We start from the raw sequence: 22,500 nt of genomic DNA, 5'->3' as shown, positions 1-22,500 counted from the left end.
GAGGACACCATGCAAGGCACCAACCTGCACATGGCGAGCAATTAGGGGTTCAGAGTCTTGCTCAAGGACACTTCGACACTAACTCTGGGGGAGCCCGAGTTTGAACTGCAGGGAACCTTGTGGTTTACCATCCGGTCAGTCTACCCCTGAGCCACTGCCGGACATGAAATTTGTCCTTCTCCCATCCTAACTATTATGAGCAGTGCTGTGTATGCCTGCAGGGTGGCCTTGGTTTCCTCGGTCTGTTTGATGTACTGGATTCATCCTCTCTTTGCATCTTGAACACAAGCATGCACCTGCCCAGAAGAATACTGGCAGACAAACAAAAGGAAAAAAGCTAACACTCTCAGTAGTCACACAGTCACACACACACACACACACACACACACACACACACACACACACACACACACACACACACACACGTGCGTGCATTGCAGAACACTTTGTGTTGGTTCTCTTCATCCCGCAGGCCTTGGCAACACTCATAACCTTCATCTTTCCATCCTTCCTCTTGCTCTCTTTCGCTCTCTGCCAGACCAGTTGTATTTCTTTTCCCATTCAAGTGTTTTGTCCCTTTTTACTTCATGATCCTATACAGTACATCCCCCATCTCTCTCTCTCTCTCTCTCTCTCTCTCTCTCTCTCTCTCAATGCGTAATGTACCATTACCTTCAAAAAAGGTCACTTCCTACATACAGAAAAGTACAATTTTCGACGTTAATTCAAAATATAGGCATCATTTTCAACCTACATGCCAGCTACAGTATAAAACAGTATATATGTAATTATACACATCATCAAACTGTCTTCCATGGATATACTAAGCTCTTCATTTCTGACTTAAAAATGCCTCTCGTTTTAAAATATGAACGTGAGGGATTAGCGAGTGACTTTATCGTAATCATAGCGAGGTAAGCAAGCAACATTATTTCTCCAGGTTTCTGTACGGAACGGAAGGGGGGGTTGCTTTCAGAGTAAAATCTGCCATATCTGTGCGGCACCCCGAGCTGCTATTTTTAAAGAAATCCCGGCGCTGATTGTGTTAAATGGGCGTCCGTAGACTAATATGCATGTCAAACTGGGGGTCCTTGACATTAAACGGGTTGAGAATCACTGCTAGAGCCGTATATCTTCTCTCATGGGGGTCCCTGACATATCTTTTCAAATGGGGGTCCGCGGGCTAATTAATGTCAATTTGGAGGTACTTGGCATGAAAAAGTTTGGGAACCACTAGTCTAGAGGGAGAGCATGAGGCGGCCATGGATATAGACCCCCCATTTTTCATAAGTTACAGCAGTCAGATTATCTCTCTTAAGGTTGAGAAGGAAATTAATGTAATGTAACTGTTGCTAATGTCTTGTTGTGTCTTGTGGGCTGTTTATACACTGTACCGATAGAATAGGTTTTAAAGCATAATTGTTGTTTCTTTTTTAGCACATGATGAACGACCACGAAGCAGGCTCCCCCGAAAGCTGCATCAAAAAGGTAAGACAGTGCTTTTTACGTGTATTGAATACCTTACCATGTGTGTATCATTTGTAATGCAGGGTTTTCTATATACTGTCCCTTGTGCGGGTGGAAGAAACACACTTTGTGTGTGTTTGTGTGTGTGCGTGTGTGCATGTGCATGGAACACACTGACTGTTCCACACACAATGCAAAGTCATACATTATAAAGTAGTATTGTAGTGTAGAACTCTTGGAAATGTGCTTTGTTTTGGAGGTGTTTTTCTTTCTTTTTTTGGCATTCTATCCTTTCTCCACCTACAGTATATCATATTCCATTAGATTGTTCCATTCTAAAGGCCGGTTCAGAAAGAGATGGGCTGAATCTAGTCCCAGCAAGTCAAATGACGTTCTTTGGTGACATACAGGACTAGGCCAGATCACAGCCCATATGAGGAGGATCTTTACGTCATTTCCAGAACGTCTTCACCAGTTGAAATAATATAGCTTAATCTGGGCCAGATCTGACTAGTTATGATATGACTTATGTTGATATCACATGCATGTACATATGCACGTCTCAAAGATGCATGAGCAACAACACTCCCTGATGACAGGTACTGCCACAGCCTGTATAGGATATTAGGATTACATGCAGTGACAATTAGCTCGCCCCCACCCACCCACCCACCCACCTGACGGTGGATTTGAACCCACAACCTCCGTGGTGGTGGGCAGAAACGTTTACCGCTGCATGAGCCACGCACCCGGGCGCTTGTTTTGCACCCACGTTTCTAAGCATAAGATGCCCGGCGTTACACACATGGATGAAAATGCTCCTAAACACAACATGCAGTCCAGTATATGTCATCCATTCCATGAGGCTGCACTGCATGGGCCTGTCTATATCTAACCCGTCTCACCGCTGTGGAATGTATCGCCTTAAATAGTCATGCGAGGACATTCGAACATGGCCCATTTTAAGTCTGAATCTGCCTCTGGAGCATTGTGTGATGAGTAACTCTTCAGACATGTTCGGGAACGTGATTCCAGGATTTATTTATTTTTCTTCCAGGAATTGAAACTTGTTATTTTTATATTTATCGTATGTTAGCAGTGGTAGACAAAAAACATGACTCCTCACTGGTCAGTTATAGTTTAGAACATGACTCCTCACTGGTCAGTTATAGTTTAGAACATGACTCCTCACTGGTCAGTTATAGTTTAGAACATGACTCCTCACTGGTCAGTTATAGTTTAGAACATGACTCCTCACTGGTCAGTTATAGTTTAGAACATGACTCCTCACTGGTCAGTTATAGTTTAGAACATGACTCCTCACTGGTCAGTTATAGTTTAGAACATGACTCCTCACTGGTCAGTTATAGTTTAGAACATGACTCCTCACTGGTCAGTTATAGTTTAGAACATGACTCCTCACTGGTCAGTTATAGTTTAGAACATGACTCCTCACTGGTCAGTTATAGTTTAGAACATGACTCCTCACTGGTCAGTTATAGTTTAGAACATGACTCCTCACTGGTCAGTTATAGTTTAGAACATGACTCCTCACTGGTCAGTTATAGTTTAGAACATGACTCCTCACTGGTCAGTTATAGTTTAGAACATGACTCCTCACTGGTCAGTTATAGTTTAGAACATGACTCCTCACTGGTCAGTTATAGTTTTCATGTAGTTCCCATGGAGTCCCTGAGGAATGGAGCTCCTTCCTCCTCTTCTCTTCCGTCTATTTCTGCCATTGTTCTCTCCCGTTTGTCACCACCTGTTTGTGTGCGCGTGTGAGTGTGTATGTGTTTGGTTAAAATGGGTGGGGTTTAAAAAAAGGCAAAAGCTTGCTCTGGTGCACTGGCCTAAAAGTGGGTCCTTCAAAACTGCTAAAACGTCTGAAATGTATGTATGTAGGTGGGTATGTATGTGTGTAGTATTTTAAAAGGGGGGCTTTTTAGTAAAAAGCCCAGCCCATAAAACCTTCATATATTTAAAACAAATCCAAAATAAGGTTACCAGTGAAGGGCAAAATGCCTATTCACTGGGGACTATGCAAGGCAGAGGCGTCCGTGTGAGTGTGTATGTGTGTGCGTGCGTGCAGGTTCACATGTATAATGTGTGTGTCTGAGATAGAGAGTGAGAGAATGTGAGAGAATTGAGAAAAAGTCAGAGAAAGTCAGAGACAAAGAGATATAGAGAAAGACATTCAGAGAGGGAGAGGGAGATCGTGTAGCTGTCATTTCATCAATTTACAATTTACAATTTAGGCATTAAGCAGACGATTCAGAGTAATTTGGCACGCAATGGAGGCACAATAACAGAATGGACAGACCATAAGGAAAGAGAATGTGATAGCTTAAAAGCATGTGCGTGCGTGCGTGCGTGCGTGCGTGCGTGCGTGCGTGCGTGCGTGCGTGCGTGACAGGTGTTGTCCTTGGGGAGTGGGCTCTCTCTAGGCCAGAATAGAATGAGGATATGAATATAGGATATGTCCACTCTGGTGCACCTGTGGAGCCTGTGACAAAGGCCACACACACGCGCGCACACGCACACGCACATGCACACACTGGGAACTGGAAGGAAGGAAATGCTATATTCCAAAGTGCATTATAATTTAATTTGACTGGCTCTCTGACCGTTTTGAGAAAACAAAAGAAAAAAAACATCAGAGCACTAACACTTAGTGAAAGGAAGCAGAACAGAAGCTTGGTTTTCGTGTGTGTGTGTGTGTGTGTGTGTGTGTGTGTGTGTGTGTGCGTGTGCATGTGTGTGCATACGTGTGTGTCTCAAGAGTTGTTGTATATTCAACATTATACATCCTGCAGCATCAACCCCCTCCTCACTCCCTGCGGTCTCTTTGTCCCGGGCAGCCACTGTATAGTTGCACTGTAGGCTGTACTAGGGTACTGCTGCACCACTGTATGTTATCACAAGTGTTTGGACAGTGCACTGGTACATAGACGGCTCTAATGACACTGAGCGCGTACACACGCGCACACACACACACGCACACGCACGCACGCACGCACGCACGCACACACACACACACACACACACACACACACACACGCGCACACACCTCGCGTCCTCTTGTCCTCCTTTTTTCCCCCGAGGGAGCCGCAAGTCTCCTTTCTCTCCCACTAGTGGCGGTGGGGTCGCGGGTGGGTGGGTGTGTGGGTGTGTGTGTGTGTGTAGTGGCGGTGGGGTCGCGGGGTCTCCCAGATAAGAGCGCAGGGGTTTTTGTAAAGAGAAGCTTGACTTTCAGAGCACAGGAAGAAGGGATGAATAACCCGGAGGAGAGGAGAGGGAGGTCGGATGAAACTCCAAACCACCTGTGCATCTGATAAGGCGGCCGCGCATTGAGGGAGAGCGTAAAAGAGAAGGTTATAGCAGGGAAATGTCAATAAGCGGCCAGGGAGAGAGTGAGAGGAGAGGCAGAGGGGTCTGGACGGTGAAGAAGAAAGGGACAGGCGACAACAAAAGAAGTGAGATTTTAAACATTATCCAAGAAACATAATGGAAAATTGAGCAAATCAGCGTGCTATATTTATCAAGAAAGAAGTAGTGAGAGAAAGTGTAAAAGAAAAAAACAAATGAAAGCATTAACAAAGATGGATGCCAATAGGCTTGAAGGGGATGACCTTTGACACTGTACAATACTGCTTTGAAATGGATACGCATGAAATCCTTAGTGTTCATTTAACTCAGAAGAGTTAAGAATGGAACCAAACGCAATGGAAGCAAACAGACCCTTTGGTTCCCCCTTTTCTTTTTTACAACTTGTGGAGTTAAAATAATCACTTAAACCCTACAGTTTAGCTGACCGGAGTACCCCAGGGCTGTATACCAGGCCCTCTACAAGCTCACAACGTGTCACAGTACAATGAGCTTGTTGAGCGCCTTTCAACTATCCATATGTATACAATGGTTTTCCTCTCATTAACGGCCAGAGTTAAAAGCTGCTCTAGAATATGGTATTGGTAATATTCTTCACAACAATCCACCAGCCGATCGCATGAAGACGTGTAGTCTTGTAGAGTTTCTTTTTATTATGAACAATTATATGAAGATAAGTTGAGTGAGTGAAGTGGTCCTTTAATGATCAATAATAGTATATTTTGATTCTAATTATTTTACTTAAAGGGATAGTTCACCCCGGAAATAAGGTTCATTATTTATAATACTCACGCTACAGAAACAGCAGAGGCTCCTGCTCTATGGGCCTCATGGCTTACTTACTTTTTATACTCTCCCCATGGAGACTTCATGGATATATATATATTTTTTTTGTCAAATTCCTAAGCCAATAATGTGATGACCAGCAGTGGTTCCCTATGGAGACACAAAGAGTCTCCTTTGTGCAGGACACTATACTTGTGGCAAAGTATTGCTACTTTTGACTTAAAGCCCTATATAAAGGTTGACCGGAGTGCCTCAGGGCTCTATACTCGGTGATACATCTGTTTTCTGTTATTGTGGGGAAAGCCCTGCCCACAATAAGGATGCAGGAGGGGTTTTTTTCTAATATGGGAATCCTTTTCCCCAGCAGTGGTAAATTCACAGTCACCTGAGCATGGGGGCATATGGGGGGAAAGCAGGCCAAGCGTCCTGCATGAAGCCAGCTAACCGCCAGCCCTCTGACTGGCTGAAACCCGCTGTTGTTTTTGCTCATTGACGTATCGAGCGGTTATGACAAATGAAGTGCACGGGACCTCAGGTAGCTCCGTGCCGACTCATCGATTCTCACTGTCCACAAAAGAGTGTTGATTGATAGGTCCGCGCTGGAGTCATTAGGTGCACTCTCACCCGCCGTCTGAATACACGCATGAGCGCACGCACATACCTATACACGCACGCATGCATGCATGCACGTGCACGCACACACACACACATGCGCACACACTCGCATATGGGAGGTAGAGCAATGGCGTAGAGCAAGTTGGGACTTTTAATGGGAACCTCATTATGTACAAAACCATTCAAATTTCAAAATAGTTTCGAGCTTGCAGATCTGCTATTTTCGATATTTCTGCGTGACGCTGTAGTAAGATCAATTAAGTATTGCTTATATGGGCATTAATTTATGAAAATTAACAAAAAAGTTCAAATATGTAGACAAGCGGTTTCTGCCGGACACATGCAGTGCCGTCATTCTTTCTGAAAAGAAGAGAGATATAGAGATGGATACATGTCACCATGCAGGTCCAACGTCACTGAAGAAGAGAGATATAGAGATGGATACATGTCACCATGCAGGTCCAACGTCACTGAAGAGAGATATAGAGATGGATACATGTCACCATGCAGGTCCAACGTCACTGAAGCACGACGGTCATGTCTGTCTCCCTCAGAGCAGTGTTGCTGCACGGCTACAGAGAGCTCAGTATTTATGGAGGTTGTGTCAACCCGGGGCCAAGCGGCTCACCACTTATTTTACGGATCCAGCCATAAAATGGTCAGCTTGAAAATATGAGCGACTTGGCAGGGAGACCATTGCCTACCTCTGGGATCCAATTGCCATGCCCCCCCCCCCCCACACACACACACACACAAACACACACACACACACCCCTTCTGCCCACCACCCCCCCCCCCCCCCCCTTCATGTGTAATGGGAGATGGCCAGGATGCACACCCAAGAGACCCCCCCCCCCCCCCCCCCGCACACACACACACACACACACACACACACACATACACTAAATCCCAATAGCAAGAATGTTTCTGCATTGACACACAGATGTGCACATTTATTCACACACACACACACACACACACACACACACACACACACACACACACACACACCCACACACAAGCAACACAACACGGCACAGATGCAGAGATCACAAGGAATGACATAGTGCTGAATAGGCCAAGAGTCTGATTTCCATCCAGAGCTTTGATGCCATTGTGTCTCAGGTATAGGAGGGAGTTCCACAGGGTCCTTATTCAGGTCCCCCTGACAATTTTCTCTCGGAGGACAGGTGCCTTTTGGGATGGATATCCTGATCTGGACTTCTACATGTGTCTGAATGTTGAAATACCTAAATATTCAATGTAAAGCAAATACATGGTGTTAGTTGTACCGCTGTGAATGTATACAATTAGCAGAGGTTTGTTTTAAATGCACTGTATTTGGTTTAATTTCCTGCTTTAGAAAATGTGGAGACTAATATATTCTGGTTTCTGGTTTCCTCTTTAGAACACCATTTTAGAATAATTGAAAATGTAATTTCATAGTGCATCAAAACTTTTTGACACTTCCAAGACTAGATTAAAGAGAAGGAAGACAAAGTGCATGAGAGTCGGGTAAAAATACAGTATATACAATTAGGGTATCTGGTTTACTGCAACTCAAATATCTCTATGGGATTCAAATCACGATAAAACTTAAGCAACTTTTTAGTAAACTTTCTGAAAGGCATAGGTCGTGTTCTAAGCTTCTCCTCTGCTCCAATTATAAGTGAGAGCCACTGTTTGCTTATGTGAAGATGATGTATGCTGGAAATGGCCAGAATTAGTGGAAAGTGTTGAAAAGGGCTGCAAAGCTGGAATGTTTGCTTTGTGAATGAGATGAGATTTCTGACTCCATCTTGAAGCCGAGAACCTCCCCAGAGCATTCGAGCTACTGAATGTGTGCTTGTGTTGTGGGTGTATACATGTACGTACGTACGTACGTACGCACACACACACACACACACACACGCACACGCACACGCACACGCACACGCACACGCACACGCACATGCACATGCACATGCACATGCACATGCACGTTTGCACATGGGACGTCTGTCTGTCTGTCTGTCTGTCTGTCTGTCTGTCTGTCAATTGTGTACTCGAGAACCGCCACGCATTCATCTCTATGGAGAACCGTCTTATTTTGAAAGGCGTTTCACTCGGAAACGAAGAACCAGGAAGTGAATATTCGCTACGTAACAGGTCCCACGAATGTTTAATTATTTGATATATATACATTTTGTAACCGGCGATCATATCGTTTATAGAAATGAGTCGCATATCAAGCTTGTTCTGATCCAAAACGCAGCCTGGAAGAAAAATACGAGATATTACGATTTTAAAAACTGCGTTACAGCATAAGCCAGCGGAATTTTCACATCTGTTTTTTTTTTTTTCCATCGCACCGGAACCAGAGTGTTACGAGCGCATACAGAACAGAGTTGTGAACCGCACTCAATTCATATTACAAAACACGTCCAAAGGCGATCTAAATGAGTCAAGTAACACACACACACACACACACACACACACACACACACACACACAGACACCCGGGGTCACAATCCAAAATTCCCTGACTCGTTGGCCTTTCTCCCAAACAAAGCGTTGTACGGATCAGCGAACCCATCAGCCTCCCCTCTCTCTCCTCTCCGCTCAAATCTCAGCAATTATATTCGACGTTGTAACATCAATAATCTCATTTATTTTCTCGCCCCCTCTTTTTCTCTCACAACCACGCGAACACACACACACACACACACACACACACACGCACACGTACAGCACACACATGCTCGCCCTTCCATTCTCTTATCTGTGTCTGGAGGAAATGTGAGCCACGCGGCACTCGATAAAACCAATTTTTTGCACCATTGATCCCACAGTGCTTGTTTCTGCCACTTGTTTCTTTTTTTCACCCATCCCCTCCACACCCCCCCCCCCCCCCTCCTCCTCTATGGAAATGTTATTTTGGAGTTTTTTGTTATGAAGTAAATGGAGATGGTTGTGCAGCAGGGGATGATGAAATGCTTTGACAGTACAGAGAGAGAGAGAGAGACATGTAACACAAGTACATGACTTGGACATTGGACATAAATAAGCATGCATGTTAATTATACTATGTATACACACACAAACCTGATACTCTCACACATAAATAATACACGTATTGCACGTATATACACACATATATTTACTTACGTTACTTTTCTCGATTAAAATAAAAAAATAATAGCTAAAATAGCAGAATGATCGACAAGCTCAAAACACGTCGCGATTTCCGCCATGTTAGCTTGTGGATCTGCTACTTCTGATGCTTAGTGTGACGCTGTAGTATGATCAAGCAGGGCTTTAATTGATTTACAACAACAACAAAAACACAAAATTGAAAAACTTGATATTATATCGGTTTCTGCCCGACAGAAACGTTATAGGTGAGTTTACTTATACAAAATATGCGCAGTACACAGAACGTGTGTGTGTGTGTGTGTGTGTGTGTGTGTGTGTGGGCTGAACAGAGTCATGTGACCTCATCACGGCCCTTGTCCTCCATGGTGCTACAGATCAATATGAGTGAAAGCCTCTGCGTTATAGCTTCCATTCCTGATGTTTGCGCGCAGCGCGCGCTTCACTCCCTCCATCAGCCGCTGTTGTTGTTTATCCTATTATTACAGCTCTAATTGCCATGCTTACCCTAACCTTTCGTCAGCCCCTACACCCCCCCCCCACACACACACACACACACACACACACACACACACCCCGGTCCTAAGCTAATGGTTAATGGCACAGGAGAGCTAATGCAACTAAGCTAATTTGGCCAGGCTTATATGTGCCCACACGGACACCTCTGCTCGAACACAATGCCCACGTCTATCACTCTCTCTCTCTCTCTCTCTCTCTCTTTCTCTCTCTCTCTTACTCTCTCTCTCTCCCCCGTTGCAGGCTATACCTCGCGTCGCACACGCCAGGGCTCACGTATAGCAGGTTGCGGCTAATGAGTTGCCTCGATGCTATGGCTTTTTAATTAGCGTTGCGGAACTAAGTGTCCCACGCGGGCCCTTCCAGAAAGCCCTCCCCTGTCATCCATCACCCATTTTCCCTTTGTTTGCCTTTCATTTACATATATGCGCCGCTAAGTCCCCAAATTAGCTGGTGGCTGATTAATTGCGCTACACGCTGGGAAGTAAATGGTCAGGGGTATACGAGTAGGGGTAGAGGTGCGGGCAACATATTTACCTCCCAAACACCCCCTCAGGACCACAGACAGCGCTCGCACGGGGAGGTCACAGGGAATACGCCCCCCCTCCCGCCCCCCCTTTGAGCTGAAAAAGATCTGTTGTGTTGTTTGGATAGTAATTAGGACAACTAACACACTCAGGCCCACATGGAGAGAGACGCACGCACGCACGCACACAATGCAGGTACACAATTATGTTGCTGTTGCTGGGCAGAAACCTCTTTTATTACTAGATTACTATGAAAACTCTACATCTGACCTCAAACCCTTAGATCTCCATATATGAAGCTGACCTGTTCTGACATTCCATATGTTGATCCATCCCCACCCGTCCTTCCTCTTTGATGTCTCCCTTTTAACTGATACCTGTCCATTCAAACTCTAGACGGGTTCAGTTATTGGTGTAGCCACGAAAACTAGAGTTCTCAACAGGCCCGAATATGAAGGCCCGGCCCTACCTGGGCCCTCATCAAACCCTATACACTCAAGACACTGCCCCCACTACCACCCTTAGATCTCCATATATGGAGCTCACCTGTTCTGACATTCCATATGTTGATCTGACCTCATCAAACCCTGTACACTCAAGACACGCTCCATATGGCCAGTACTTAATTCATTCCATATGACACCATGATTCAGCCATAACCTTAAGGAGTTCCCAATGCAGCTATGCCCAAATATGGAGTGTGTTGTCTAACTTCAATGTGTCGTCATATCTACAGTATATCATCATCCCGACAGCAACGACATGGAAGTATACAGACAATCCACACACATACTGTACAAGGAAGTTTTTAGATAAATGTTTGTATTGTGTTCTCACTATATGCAAATTGCCGATCATGTCCACAGTTTCCACGAACGAGGCTCGCGCTGAGACAGGGTTTTGTAAACGTGCTGTTTCTGTCAGCTAAAGGGAAGCAGGAACATTTGCACTTATTAAGGGATTAGGCCACAGTGAGATCACGGAAAGGGCAAGAGCAGATTTCGATTTTGGCAAGGAGAAGAAAAAAGCCCTTCAGGCTCGCTACAAAGAAGTTTAAGAATTCATCCCACTGTTTCCTGTTCTCTGATTAATCTGTCTTATGAAGTCTGACTCCCTCCCTGCATGGCTGCATTTTCATTTAGTCTTCTCCATGGGGCTGAACTGATCGATAGCCCGTCGATAATAGATAATGACATCTAAGTGCAGGGCGACGGCCCACAGCAACTTAAGTGTCATCAATGCTATTGATCATATACCACCAACATTCGGACGCAGACGGCATCAATATACTTGATTTAGTGATGCTTTCAGTTTATTCCAGTGGTATGTATATCTGTCTGCTTTCTGTGATGACTTCACAAGCCAGACTGTGGGACATGACAGAGGAAACATTTTTTTTGCTTTATCAGCACTGTCAGAGTATATGTGATTTGAAGCTCTTTCCTACCAATCATATTTATGCACATCAATGCTGTGTCGTTCATCACCCGATTGCACACTTTGCATTTCACTTTGAACACATACGTTGTGGCACCTGTCAATCTACATCAGTGGTGTTCAACCTGTGGCCTGGGGACCACCGGTGGGCCGGCGATCGTATTGCAAGTGGGCCCCTAAATAATTGACAAAACACTAAGACTGGAATGATATAACATTAATATAAAAGATTTCATGGTATTTCTTTGAAAGACATTTCCATTGTGATCAATTGGAACCTAAAGTATACCAAGTATTCCATTGATCCATGCTGGAACAGAAGAATCAATGAATTGATCATTAAAATATGCATGCTCTGAAAATGCACGCAATGCACGCAGTGCAGCCCACCCATCTGACCTCTTAACACGGCAGCCGTTTGGGGGCTGTAGTGATTTTCAAGAAAAGGTTGAGGTCCGCTGATCTACACTGAGTATGTGATTATCCTCAAAACGTACGACACTGCTGTGGATATGTCCCGAACATAAATCCCTAAATGAATGCAGCGTGAGGGAGTTTGGTGCTGTACAACCAACACAGCAGTGGATGATTTCAATCTGGAATTCCTGACATTGAGTTCTTCATTATTTAGTTTAAATATAATACATTCTGTCTCCCCTAGATATGAAACCCCCCCCCCCCAACTCACAATGAGCACCTCTCATTATTGAAGTATTTCTAACCACTAAGTGTACAGTAGAACTAAGTGTAACCCATTACACCAGTTCCCCAGGGCTCTATACTTGGTCTGCTCTTTTTTTCCCTCCCCTCTTCACCAAATCGCTCTTTTTTTCCCTCCCCTCTTCACCAAATCTCTATGCCAATCTACAAACAAAACGATGAAATACATTATTATTACACGTGTTGACCCAAGCATACAGTATATTATAATCAGGTGAATAACAGCAGGACTTGTTCCTCTTGTTTTTTGTGTTCTTCAAGTCCGACTGCATGACTTTGTGTCCGCCATGCGAGGTTACACACCGCCGTGTTTGTTCCCTACGTTGATTGGCCAATTATGCCTGATTGTGTTCCTTAAGGGAAGTGGTCTCCGAGAGTTGTTTTGTGAATGGTGAAATTATTCCCCGGCATTTAATGTGACCGCAGGGAGCTCGGGATATCGCGTCGGAGGAAAAAAATAAGTTGCTCGGTCTCGGTGAAAGCTACAGGTATGCTCGTATAATGGCAGGGTTATTAGTCACTCGCTCGTTTGAAAGTCACTGTTGTTTGCTAGGGTGACTTTAATGGTGGTTTGGCCGCCGTGGGCCGTTTGGGTCTTAATGAGGGCTTTCCAGATGGGAGATACAGTTGGGACTGTGCCCTTGTTCTCTGTCCTTCCTGACCCATGGTGCCCGTGCCATGACTTTGTCTAAAGCAGTGGCTCTCAAACTTTCTTCGCATCAAGGACCAAATTCACATGTATTCGGCCACGGACCCCGACATGAACAGGTTTTGTGCCAGGGACCCCCCCCCCCCCCCCCCCCCCCCAAAACCGAAGTGTTATGCAAAAAATATCCAAAATGATTCAACAATTTCCAAATACTTTTGGGTTTAGGAGTTTTTTTTTTTTTTAATAGCCACTGCAAATAGCCACAGTAAACACATTTAGCTGGAGACCCTCTGGAACTCCTCCAAGGACCAAACTTGTCTAACCACTGGTCTAAAGCGGTGTAGGTATTGAACCACTGGTCTAAAGTGATGTATATTGAACCACTGGTATAGTATAGGTATAGGTATTGCAAGTGGAGCAAACCACTAATATTTTAATGATATTATGACATATCAGGTGTCCCCTATAGGTTAGGTAGTATACAATTTACAATTTACAATTTAGGCATTTAGCAGACGCTCTTAATCCAGAGCGACTTACATTAAGCAAGAACAAAAAGCATGGGGAATACATCACATAAAAACATTTATCATGAAACATGCGTAAGCTAAGAAAGTATAGGTATATTCTAAAAAAAACATGCAGTAATCCTGGTCTCTAAACTGCCTACACACACACGTGAACACGAACAAATTTGCACGCACGCACACACGCAGCACACAGTATGCTTCAATACCCAGTGCATGTGTTGGCACATCACAGAACTATATAAGTCTGAAATACAAGTGCACATCAAGGAGACTCTGGCTCATAAAACAGTCCAATTCTATCTCCATAAAATCTGCTCTTTAGTCCAGTCTGACGATGGACAGACAGCCGCCTGTGTTCCTCTGCCACGCTGCGCGACTGGAATATTGTAGATATGGAAGAAACTACCGGCTGTGTGTGTGTGTGTGTGTGTGTGCACACACGTGTGTGTGATGACGTGTGAAAAAGAGGGTATATAGTCTGACCTGTGAGATGCGCTAATAGAGCTATCTGTTGTCACCCCTTACTAATCATCTCTCTCTCGTGTGTGTGTGTGTGTGTGTGTGTGTGTGTGTGTGTGTGTGTGTGTGTGCGTGTGTGCGTGTGCATGTGTGCTTGTGTACATGCACGTGTGCATGTACACACGTGCGTGTGTGTGTGCATGTGTGCATGTACACGCACGCGCTGGCCGTGGCTCTGCTGCAGCGTGATTGATGACACCACTCACGGTGTGTCTAAACACTGGCGGTGCAGTTATCTGTTATCTGACAAGGAGGAGGAGGAGTGTGTCAACACCCTGCTCCTCCCCCTCATTTATCTGTCTGTACTCCCCCCCCTCCCCCTCCCCTCTCCCACTCCCCACCACCACTGTCCTCCTCACTGTTCTGCAGTGGTGGAAAAACTCATTTTTAATATATGATATCCTGCAATGTATAGACCTTATACTCAGTTACATGTAAAATTCCTTAAGTCAAAATTTACTTGAGTAAAAGTACAAAAGTATTGACATTGAAGTGACTTGTAAACGTATATACTCATTATGCAGAATGTCCCATTTTTCCCAAGTTTTCAAATGTGTGAAATTCTTTTGAAAATAGCAGATCCATCCGGCCAACTGCTGGTCACTGTCAGGTGGAAACCTTCTATATCCAATTATTATTTAAAAAAACATAAAAAAATGGGGACAATATGCTCACATAGCCTCGCGTTTGCGCCCCTCACTTCACACACGGGTGTGATTTTCATTTTATTACTGTCAGGAAGACCCCCTCAGTCGTGGCCGCCTTCTCTTGCAGCTCCACCGTGGGCCTCATCTCCGCTGTGGGCCTTAATGCAGCCGTTTAGCCATTAGCTCCGCCGAGGGGGGGGGGGGGGCCTCCTCCTCCTCCAATATTTCCCTTTATGCTTTAAAGGGCAGATTGATAGCCATCAGCCAGACCTCAGCCACTGACACACTCTTAATATTGGATCTAACACAAAACAGATGGCTCATGGGATGCGCGCTCGCACGAACTCACGCATAAACGCATGCACGCACGCACGCACACACACACACACACGCACGCACGCACGCACGCACGCACGCGCACACACACACACACACACACACACACACACACACACACACACACACACACACACACACACACACACACACAGGAAAGGGGATGAGCGTTCTTATAATGAATGTTGGATGGGATATATGGGCCCCTGTGCGGAGGTGGGCAAGCAGGATCCATTACCTGCGTGTCGGGGCCCTTTGGAGCCAAAGAGTCAGGGTGAAGTTTACTGGGGTACTTCATGGGGTAGTGAGAGAGAGTGCTGAGTAGGGGTCTCTGGGTGAGTCAAAACAAGGATGAAGGAAAGAGGAGGAAGGAGGCGTGTGTGTGTACGGGGAGGGGGGTGGGGTTAAAATGCGAGGTGCTAGCTGAAGGCGCTAAAGCTAGCGCTTAGCCGCAGCTCAAGCTGGAGGTGCTAGTCATGATCTCAATAGCTGTATTGTGTTCACACTTGAACCAGAGCCAAAGCCCTGGCCAAAAATATCAGGACAGAGAGCGAGTCGCGCGTGTGTGTGTGTGTGTGTGTGCGTGCGAGAGAGAGAGAGAGCATTTTGTAGGCTCGGTCTCCCTGCCTGCATGGTCTTAGCCCCTGTTGAAAGTAGAACAAGAGGTGTTCAGGGTTACAAAGACACAGTGACGAGTTGAATACACGCACGTGCGTGAACACATGCTTGAACGCACGCACGCGCACACACACACACACACACACGCACACACACACCTATCCTGTGGCAGCTGTGCTGTGAGAATGGCCAGATCTTCTCTTAATCCTGGTAGGAGGGAAGCTAACAGGTCCCCTGGCATCACACATGCCTGTGTAACTACACCTAATCCTGCTGGACAGAGCAGAGCAGTGCCTCTCACAGAACCCCTGAATGAATATGTACAGTATGTGGCCGTGGACCTCCACACAGCATAGAAGTATTCAAAAATACTAGTCACAATCTTTCCAAGATAATACATTTTTAAAATAGCAGATCTGCAAGCTCACTGCACGCTTTACAGAGTTAAAGAAGTTGAAGTCATGATGCCTGAGAATTATATACATTATAATGTAGCAGGAAAATAATACACCTCTCTCTTTCTCTCTCTCTCTCTCTCTCTCTCTCTCTCTCTCTCTCTCTCTCTCTCTCAATTCAATTCAATTCAACAGGCTTTATTGGCATGACGTTTTACAAGTGTTGCCAAAGCACAATCACAGATATTACAAACAACAACATCTCCCTCCCTCCCAATGCTCACAATGTGTAGGCCTATCACACTGCAAAGCATTCTGACCTTTTTTCTTTTTTTTTCTTTTTTCTTTCTCCATTGACTGTTGGTCTATCATGACAGGCTAGTGTAGGGATGCTATACTACAATGCTACTTCATGTGGTTAATGCTCAGTCTGAACTCCTCCACTCACCTCCATTCTCAGTCCATAATAACGTTCTGCCCCCTCCTCTTCTCTCGTATATATACCGTGTGCCCTATAGCCGTTGTCTCTCATCATGTGCCATTATACCAAGCAAGCAGCACGGTCTCTCTCCCTGCCAACCCATTGATCTTATACAGAATGCACCATGCAGGGCCTCGCTACATGGAGGCTCTCTCTCTCCGCGGCGCGGCGCAGCGTGCGTGCCGTGCACACGGGACGGCCGGGGGGGGCATGCACACGGCGCTCGCTCCAGAGTCCCGGGTTGAAATCCCGGGTAGAAGATAGCTGGAGACAGACGTGACATCGGCTGTGTTCCGTCAGCACGCTCGGCCAAGATTCCAGGAATGAGGCAGCGGCTGACAGGGATGAATGTCGATTCATTCATGGGCCGATGTTGATTTGATGCTGACCAGGAACTGACTGACTGTGTAGCCCATAGTCTGTGGGTCTCTCTCTCTCTCTCTCTCTCTCTCTCTCTCAGCTCAAAACCCATGCTGCCTGGCTTAGATCATAATAGATCACAAATTATGTTCCTATTGTTTTCTTTTTTCTTTCTTTTTTTCGTGGGTTGGTCTTTGTGTCTGCATTCTGTGGGTCGTATGTCTATCGTTCACCGTTGTATTTTTGAGTGGTGCGACCTGCACTCCAATGCCCAGCAGAAATGTCTGTCCCTGTGTCTCTATCTATGTGCATGTTTCGGTTACCAACAGGTGACAAAGTGTGACGCTGTTGAGCTTCACACTGTGCAGAGGTGCATGATGGGAAGTTGAGTCTTTTGCACCTCTCACTTGTTCAGACAGGTTTTCATTTACAGTTGGTGTGAACTCTGCTCTTTCATCCACTGCACTTGACGTGTATTTTTTAAAGCTATATTTTTACATTTATAGTTGTTATAGTGCTCAGTGTGAACGGCCCTTTACTGGTACAGTATGTCTGTTCATATCCTCCTCTTCCCCTTTCAGTCACCCTCTCTCTCTCTCTCTCTCTCTCTCTCTCTCTTCCCTCCATTTCCATTGTACAAAAAAAAGAAAAAAAGTAAAAGCATTTCATCGAAGGAAGTATTCTTTTTATGCAGGCGTTAATAAATAATTGATAGTGTTCCACGCCGCCATGTATGTGTATGTGCCCGGCGCTACTTCCCTGTTTGTGTTTGCTCAGTTCCAGGAATTGTCCCGGGTTTTGTTTTTGGCTTCCGATGTCAGTCGATAGACTTGGAGGTCAAGTTGTTCTAGCGTTGAATGCACGCTTCCTTAGCCTGTTTTTTTGGACTCCCCATTATCCCCGCTGCAAGTCCATTGGTTTTGATTGATTTAACATAGTTGGCCTAGGTCCTCCAATTACACCTTCATCTACATCCTTCATGTTTCAAGAGGAGCAGGGGAACGTTTGCTTTTGTACAATATAGTCCCACTGTAGTTTATTTTCTGTACAATAACATTATGAATGTTGGACCCTTTCAAAACTCGGGATGGTTTTTTTATTATGTAAAGACTTTTTTTCATTATACATTTCTTTCCTTTCTTGTCTAAGGTGGATTTGTGGAAATGTGTGGTGGCTTGGATTCAGCTCATAAAGACACGCACGCACACATACACGCACGAACACATACACACACGCACACACACTGTCCTCTGATGCTAACATGACGCAAAATAACAACTACAAAGATAGTATATACACCAAAACACGCATGCACACACTTCACACATAAACATAATAAGCAGACACACACCCATGCACACATTTCTTTCATAAGAAAAGACAGGATGTTGTTCCAAAGTGATAACACTTGTTGTTTATGAGGTGTGACTTGATATGTGTGTGTGTGTGTGTGTGTGTGTGTGTGTGTGTGTGTGTGTGTGTGTGTGTGTGTGTGTGTGTGTGTGTGTGTGTGTGTGTGTGTGTGTGTGTGTGTGTGTGTGTGTGTGTGTGTGTGTGTGTGTGTGTGTGTGTGTGTGTGTGTGTGTGTGTGTGTGCGCGCGCCTGTGTGCGTGTGCGCAGTGTGTCAGTGTTTAATAGATAAAGGCTTTGGTGAGGCGGAAGCTACAGCTGTGGCTATACCAGCTAGCCTTACATCACTGTGTAAATCAGACAGATCTTATAGAAGCAGCCATTTTACACGCAGACTCTTTTAGACGATAAACTTGCCAACACTCATGCTTACTCACTTATGATAAATCAGTGGTTCTCACACTTTTTCATGTCAAGGACTCCCAAATTAATATATTTGGCAGTGGACCCCCGCCTGAAAAGGTGTTGTGCCATGGTACCCCCGGAATATCTAAATTATTCAAATGTTTCCAAACATTTTCAATATATTTTCGAATACTTTCAAAAATAGCAGCGTGTCAGCTTGTAGGCAACATCTGCTACTTTTGAATAGCCAACATATAAATGGATGAAGTGGTTAAAATGTTTGTTATGACGTAACCTATTAGCTATAATTTTTCTGTGGACCGCCTGGAACCCACGCAAGGACCCCTGGGGGTCCCCAGACGCCAGTTTGATTACCAATGTTTTAGACAATAAACAAGAAACTTGCAGTTCACTGCATCTGCTTTCCGGTCATACAATAAATAACCAGTTCGCTGTTTACAATTTACTCTTGTTTTAGAGCCAATAAAAAGCCAGTTCACTCGACTTTTAAATCTGCCCAATGATCTTTATTGCCTCACGTTGTCTTTGACAGAGACCAGTGTTGAAGCTCTAAAGCTACTGTTGCACTACCGTAGCTTAGCAATTCCCAAACGCTGTGTGCTGTGTATGTGACTATGTGTATGTACTTTAATATACATATGAGGACATTTGTGTTAGTCATGCCTGCACCTGTATGTGCTTGTGTGTTTTTCTGTTCATATGTGCCATGTCATGTGTCACATAAAGCTTTACTATATGTTGCCAAACGTCCTATTTGTTAGTATAGCTTTACAATAATTTGAATCACTTTAACCATATTTTATACTTATAGCTGATATGCAAGCTCATAGTGTGTCAATTTGTGCCATGCTATGAGCTTGTAGATGCTATTTTTTTAAAGATATCTTTGAGATGGGGGTCCGGTCCGCAAACAAATATATGAAATGGTTTGAGAACTACAGCTCTAGACTTAGCCTATACTAAACTGGACCTGAGTTGTCTCTATAGCACTTGTACTTGGACCACTTTGTTCGATCTACCAAACACTCTTTGCAAAAAATAGCAGATCTACAAGCTCGCGACACGTCACAAGATTTTCCACCCAGAATATGGACGCATGCTGCAGGGTTCAAGCGCTTAATATAATATCGTTGCTGTCGGGAGGAAACCACCTAACTTGCTTTGTTTTAAAATGATATGGTTTCCTTCATTTCCTAACATTTTGGAGTTAGGTGGTTTCTTCCTGACAGCAAAGATTGAGGATTTTTTCTTTTTCTGAGCATTCCTTATTTTTCTTAATAAATAAGAAATAAGTGATGTCCGGCCGGTTTGTCGCTTATTTGAGTTCCTGGTATAGTTGGCAACGTACCCTGCTGCGTGCTGTTCATAAAGTGTGTGACCCCATGTGTAATGTTCATATATTTAGTCCTTTTACACTGCTGCGCCTGCTTTGCTATAATGAGTCAATATATCTCCTCACTAATTGCCCTAAATACATATCATAAAGATGACTCTGTGGAAAGGGCCCCATTCCAACAGCCATTCACCAGCAATGCAGACACACATATCACTCACTACAGCTATACACGCACGCACGCACACATTCAATCACACTAGCCCCACGTGCACATACACATGCATGAACACACATTCATAAAACACACAGTCATACCTCCTTGTGCATATACCCATATATTTATCATATAGTATACCATATATAACACACACAAAAAACATGTAAACATCCGGACATAAACCACACACACACACACACACACACACACACACACACACACACACACACACACACACGCACACCCTTTTTCCTGTCAAGAACCCCCAAATTTACATTTATTAGCCCATGGACCCCCATTTGAAAACATATACCAGGGACCCTTCTATCTCTGGGACCCCCAATTTATATTGTGAAATCAATGTTAATTTAACTCTGAGAGTGTACAAATGGAAACAAATGGACCCGTTAGGGTTACAGTCACATCAGGGTCCATTTGGTTCCTATAACTATCATTTAGCTGCATGGGGACCCCCTGGAACTCCCTCATGGACCGCTGGGGTCCCCACTTTGAGAACCACTGGGTAGCACCATAGAGTAGTAAAAGGATAGGGACTGAACCGGAGCGATAGCCCCGCCACCCTGCTATTAATTTCAGTGGAAGTTGCTCAGTGGCGTTTTGAAGCACCCGGAAGAACCGTCTACTTCCGCATTTCTTCGATTAGGACACCAAAATTTTGTGTCCAAAATGTGGAAGTGCAAACGATCGCTCAATGTTAAAGCCCAGATGCACAGGGTTTCTTCGTCATAACTCCACGGGTCCACTTGCAGTCCCCACTCTTACCACTATGGCCGAGCGCCTCAACATTGGAGAGCTTCACTGGGGGCTTGGGTAACACGCTCACACAAATGTCATGCACACACACACACACACACGCACACGCGCACGCACGCGAGCACACATGCACACATGCACACACACACACCTTAATCCAACATCCCAGCCTTTTAACAAGGGGCAGTAAATAACGCACAGGCATTTCATTAACGAGGTCCAGCCTGAACGCTCTGCCTTGCTCTACAACATATACGCACGCACGCACGCAGAAACACACACACACACACACACACACACACACACACACACACACACACACACACACACACACACACACACACACACAGACATACACTTCCTGCTTAAAGGCACCTGAAAGTCTTAACACAGCACATGGCAACCTGTTCTGTCTCACTGATGGACAATGAATTAATGATACCTGATTTCTATTAGCCTACTTGAGTAAAAGTACAAAAAGTATTGGCATCAAAATGTACTTAAAGTTCCAAAGGTAAAAGTACTCATTATGCAGAATATCCCATATTTCAAGTTTCCGACGCATGTGATGCATTTTTCCCAAGCTATTTTCTAATGTCCACAATGTATGGCTGAAGTAGTTTAATGTATGTTTTCAAATATTTGGATCCGAGATGTATTGGAGTAGAAGTAAAAGTAATGGAAATTGGAAATACTCAACAAAGGTAAATCCCTCAAAATTGTACTGAGTGCATATAAAGTAAATTAGTTAATACTTTATACGTAACTAAGTCACTAATTAAGTTGCTTTGCGCCACTGTTGCTGCTGCATGTATTTTTGTCTCTTTCCAATTACGCTTGAAGTACTGAGTAAAGAGCAATAGATGTGTACAGTGTAACGGTATGAAGTACTGAGTAAAGAGCAATAGATGTGTACAGTGTAACGGTATGACTCAAAATCAGCCGTCACAGGTCTACTCATTCTGACTAGATTTACATTAATGAATCTGCATTGAGGATTTTTACTGTAGTGAGTGACTTGTGGCCCACAATATGTCAACCTTTTGGTTGGTTGTGAATTATAATTAATATTACATAAATTGTTTCATGTGACCGTGTTGGAACAGTTTACGATCACATAAAAATACACAAATGCCTTTTGTGTGGGGAGCACATGCACGTGCACATACACACGTGCACACATACTGTACACACACATGGGATGGCTGTGTGATGGTCAGTATACAAAAGTAACATGTGTCATTAGTGAGTTGGGAGTTGGGACACTTTGACAAT

At 44.5% G+C, this 22,500-nt stretch overlaps 1 protein-coding gene across 8 annotated transcripts in view; it reads left to right on the top strand.

Annotated features, from left to right (window-relative positions):
• The window catches only part of prdm16 (PR domain containing 16), a 265,795-nt gene that overhangs the window by 199,319 nt on the left and 43,976 nt on the right, over nucleotides 1-22,500 (top strand). For 7 of the 8 annotated variants that reach the window (XM_080763705.1, XM_080763706.1, XM_080763703.1 and 4 more), the window contains exon 4: nucleotides 1,438-1,488. The exons of the other annotated variant lie outside the window; for it this stretch is intronic. In XM_080763705.1, the coding sequence (XP_080619831.1) occupies nucleotides 1,438-1,488 (51 nt within the window). The remainder of the gene's footprint in view (nucleotides 1-1,437; nucleotides 1,489-22,500) is intronic. 8 annotated transcript variants of the gene reach the window in all.

The sequence above is a fragment of the Protomyctophum bolini genome, assembly GCF_963924005.1.
Source record: "Protomyctophum bolini genome assembly, chromosome: 5".
Taxonomy (NCBI): Eukaryota; Metazoa; Chordata; class Actinopteri; order Myctophiformes; family Myctophidae; genus Protomyctophum; species Protomyctophum bolini.
This window is presented reverse-complemented; position numbering and strand designations above follow the sequence as displayed.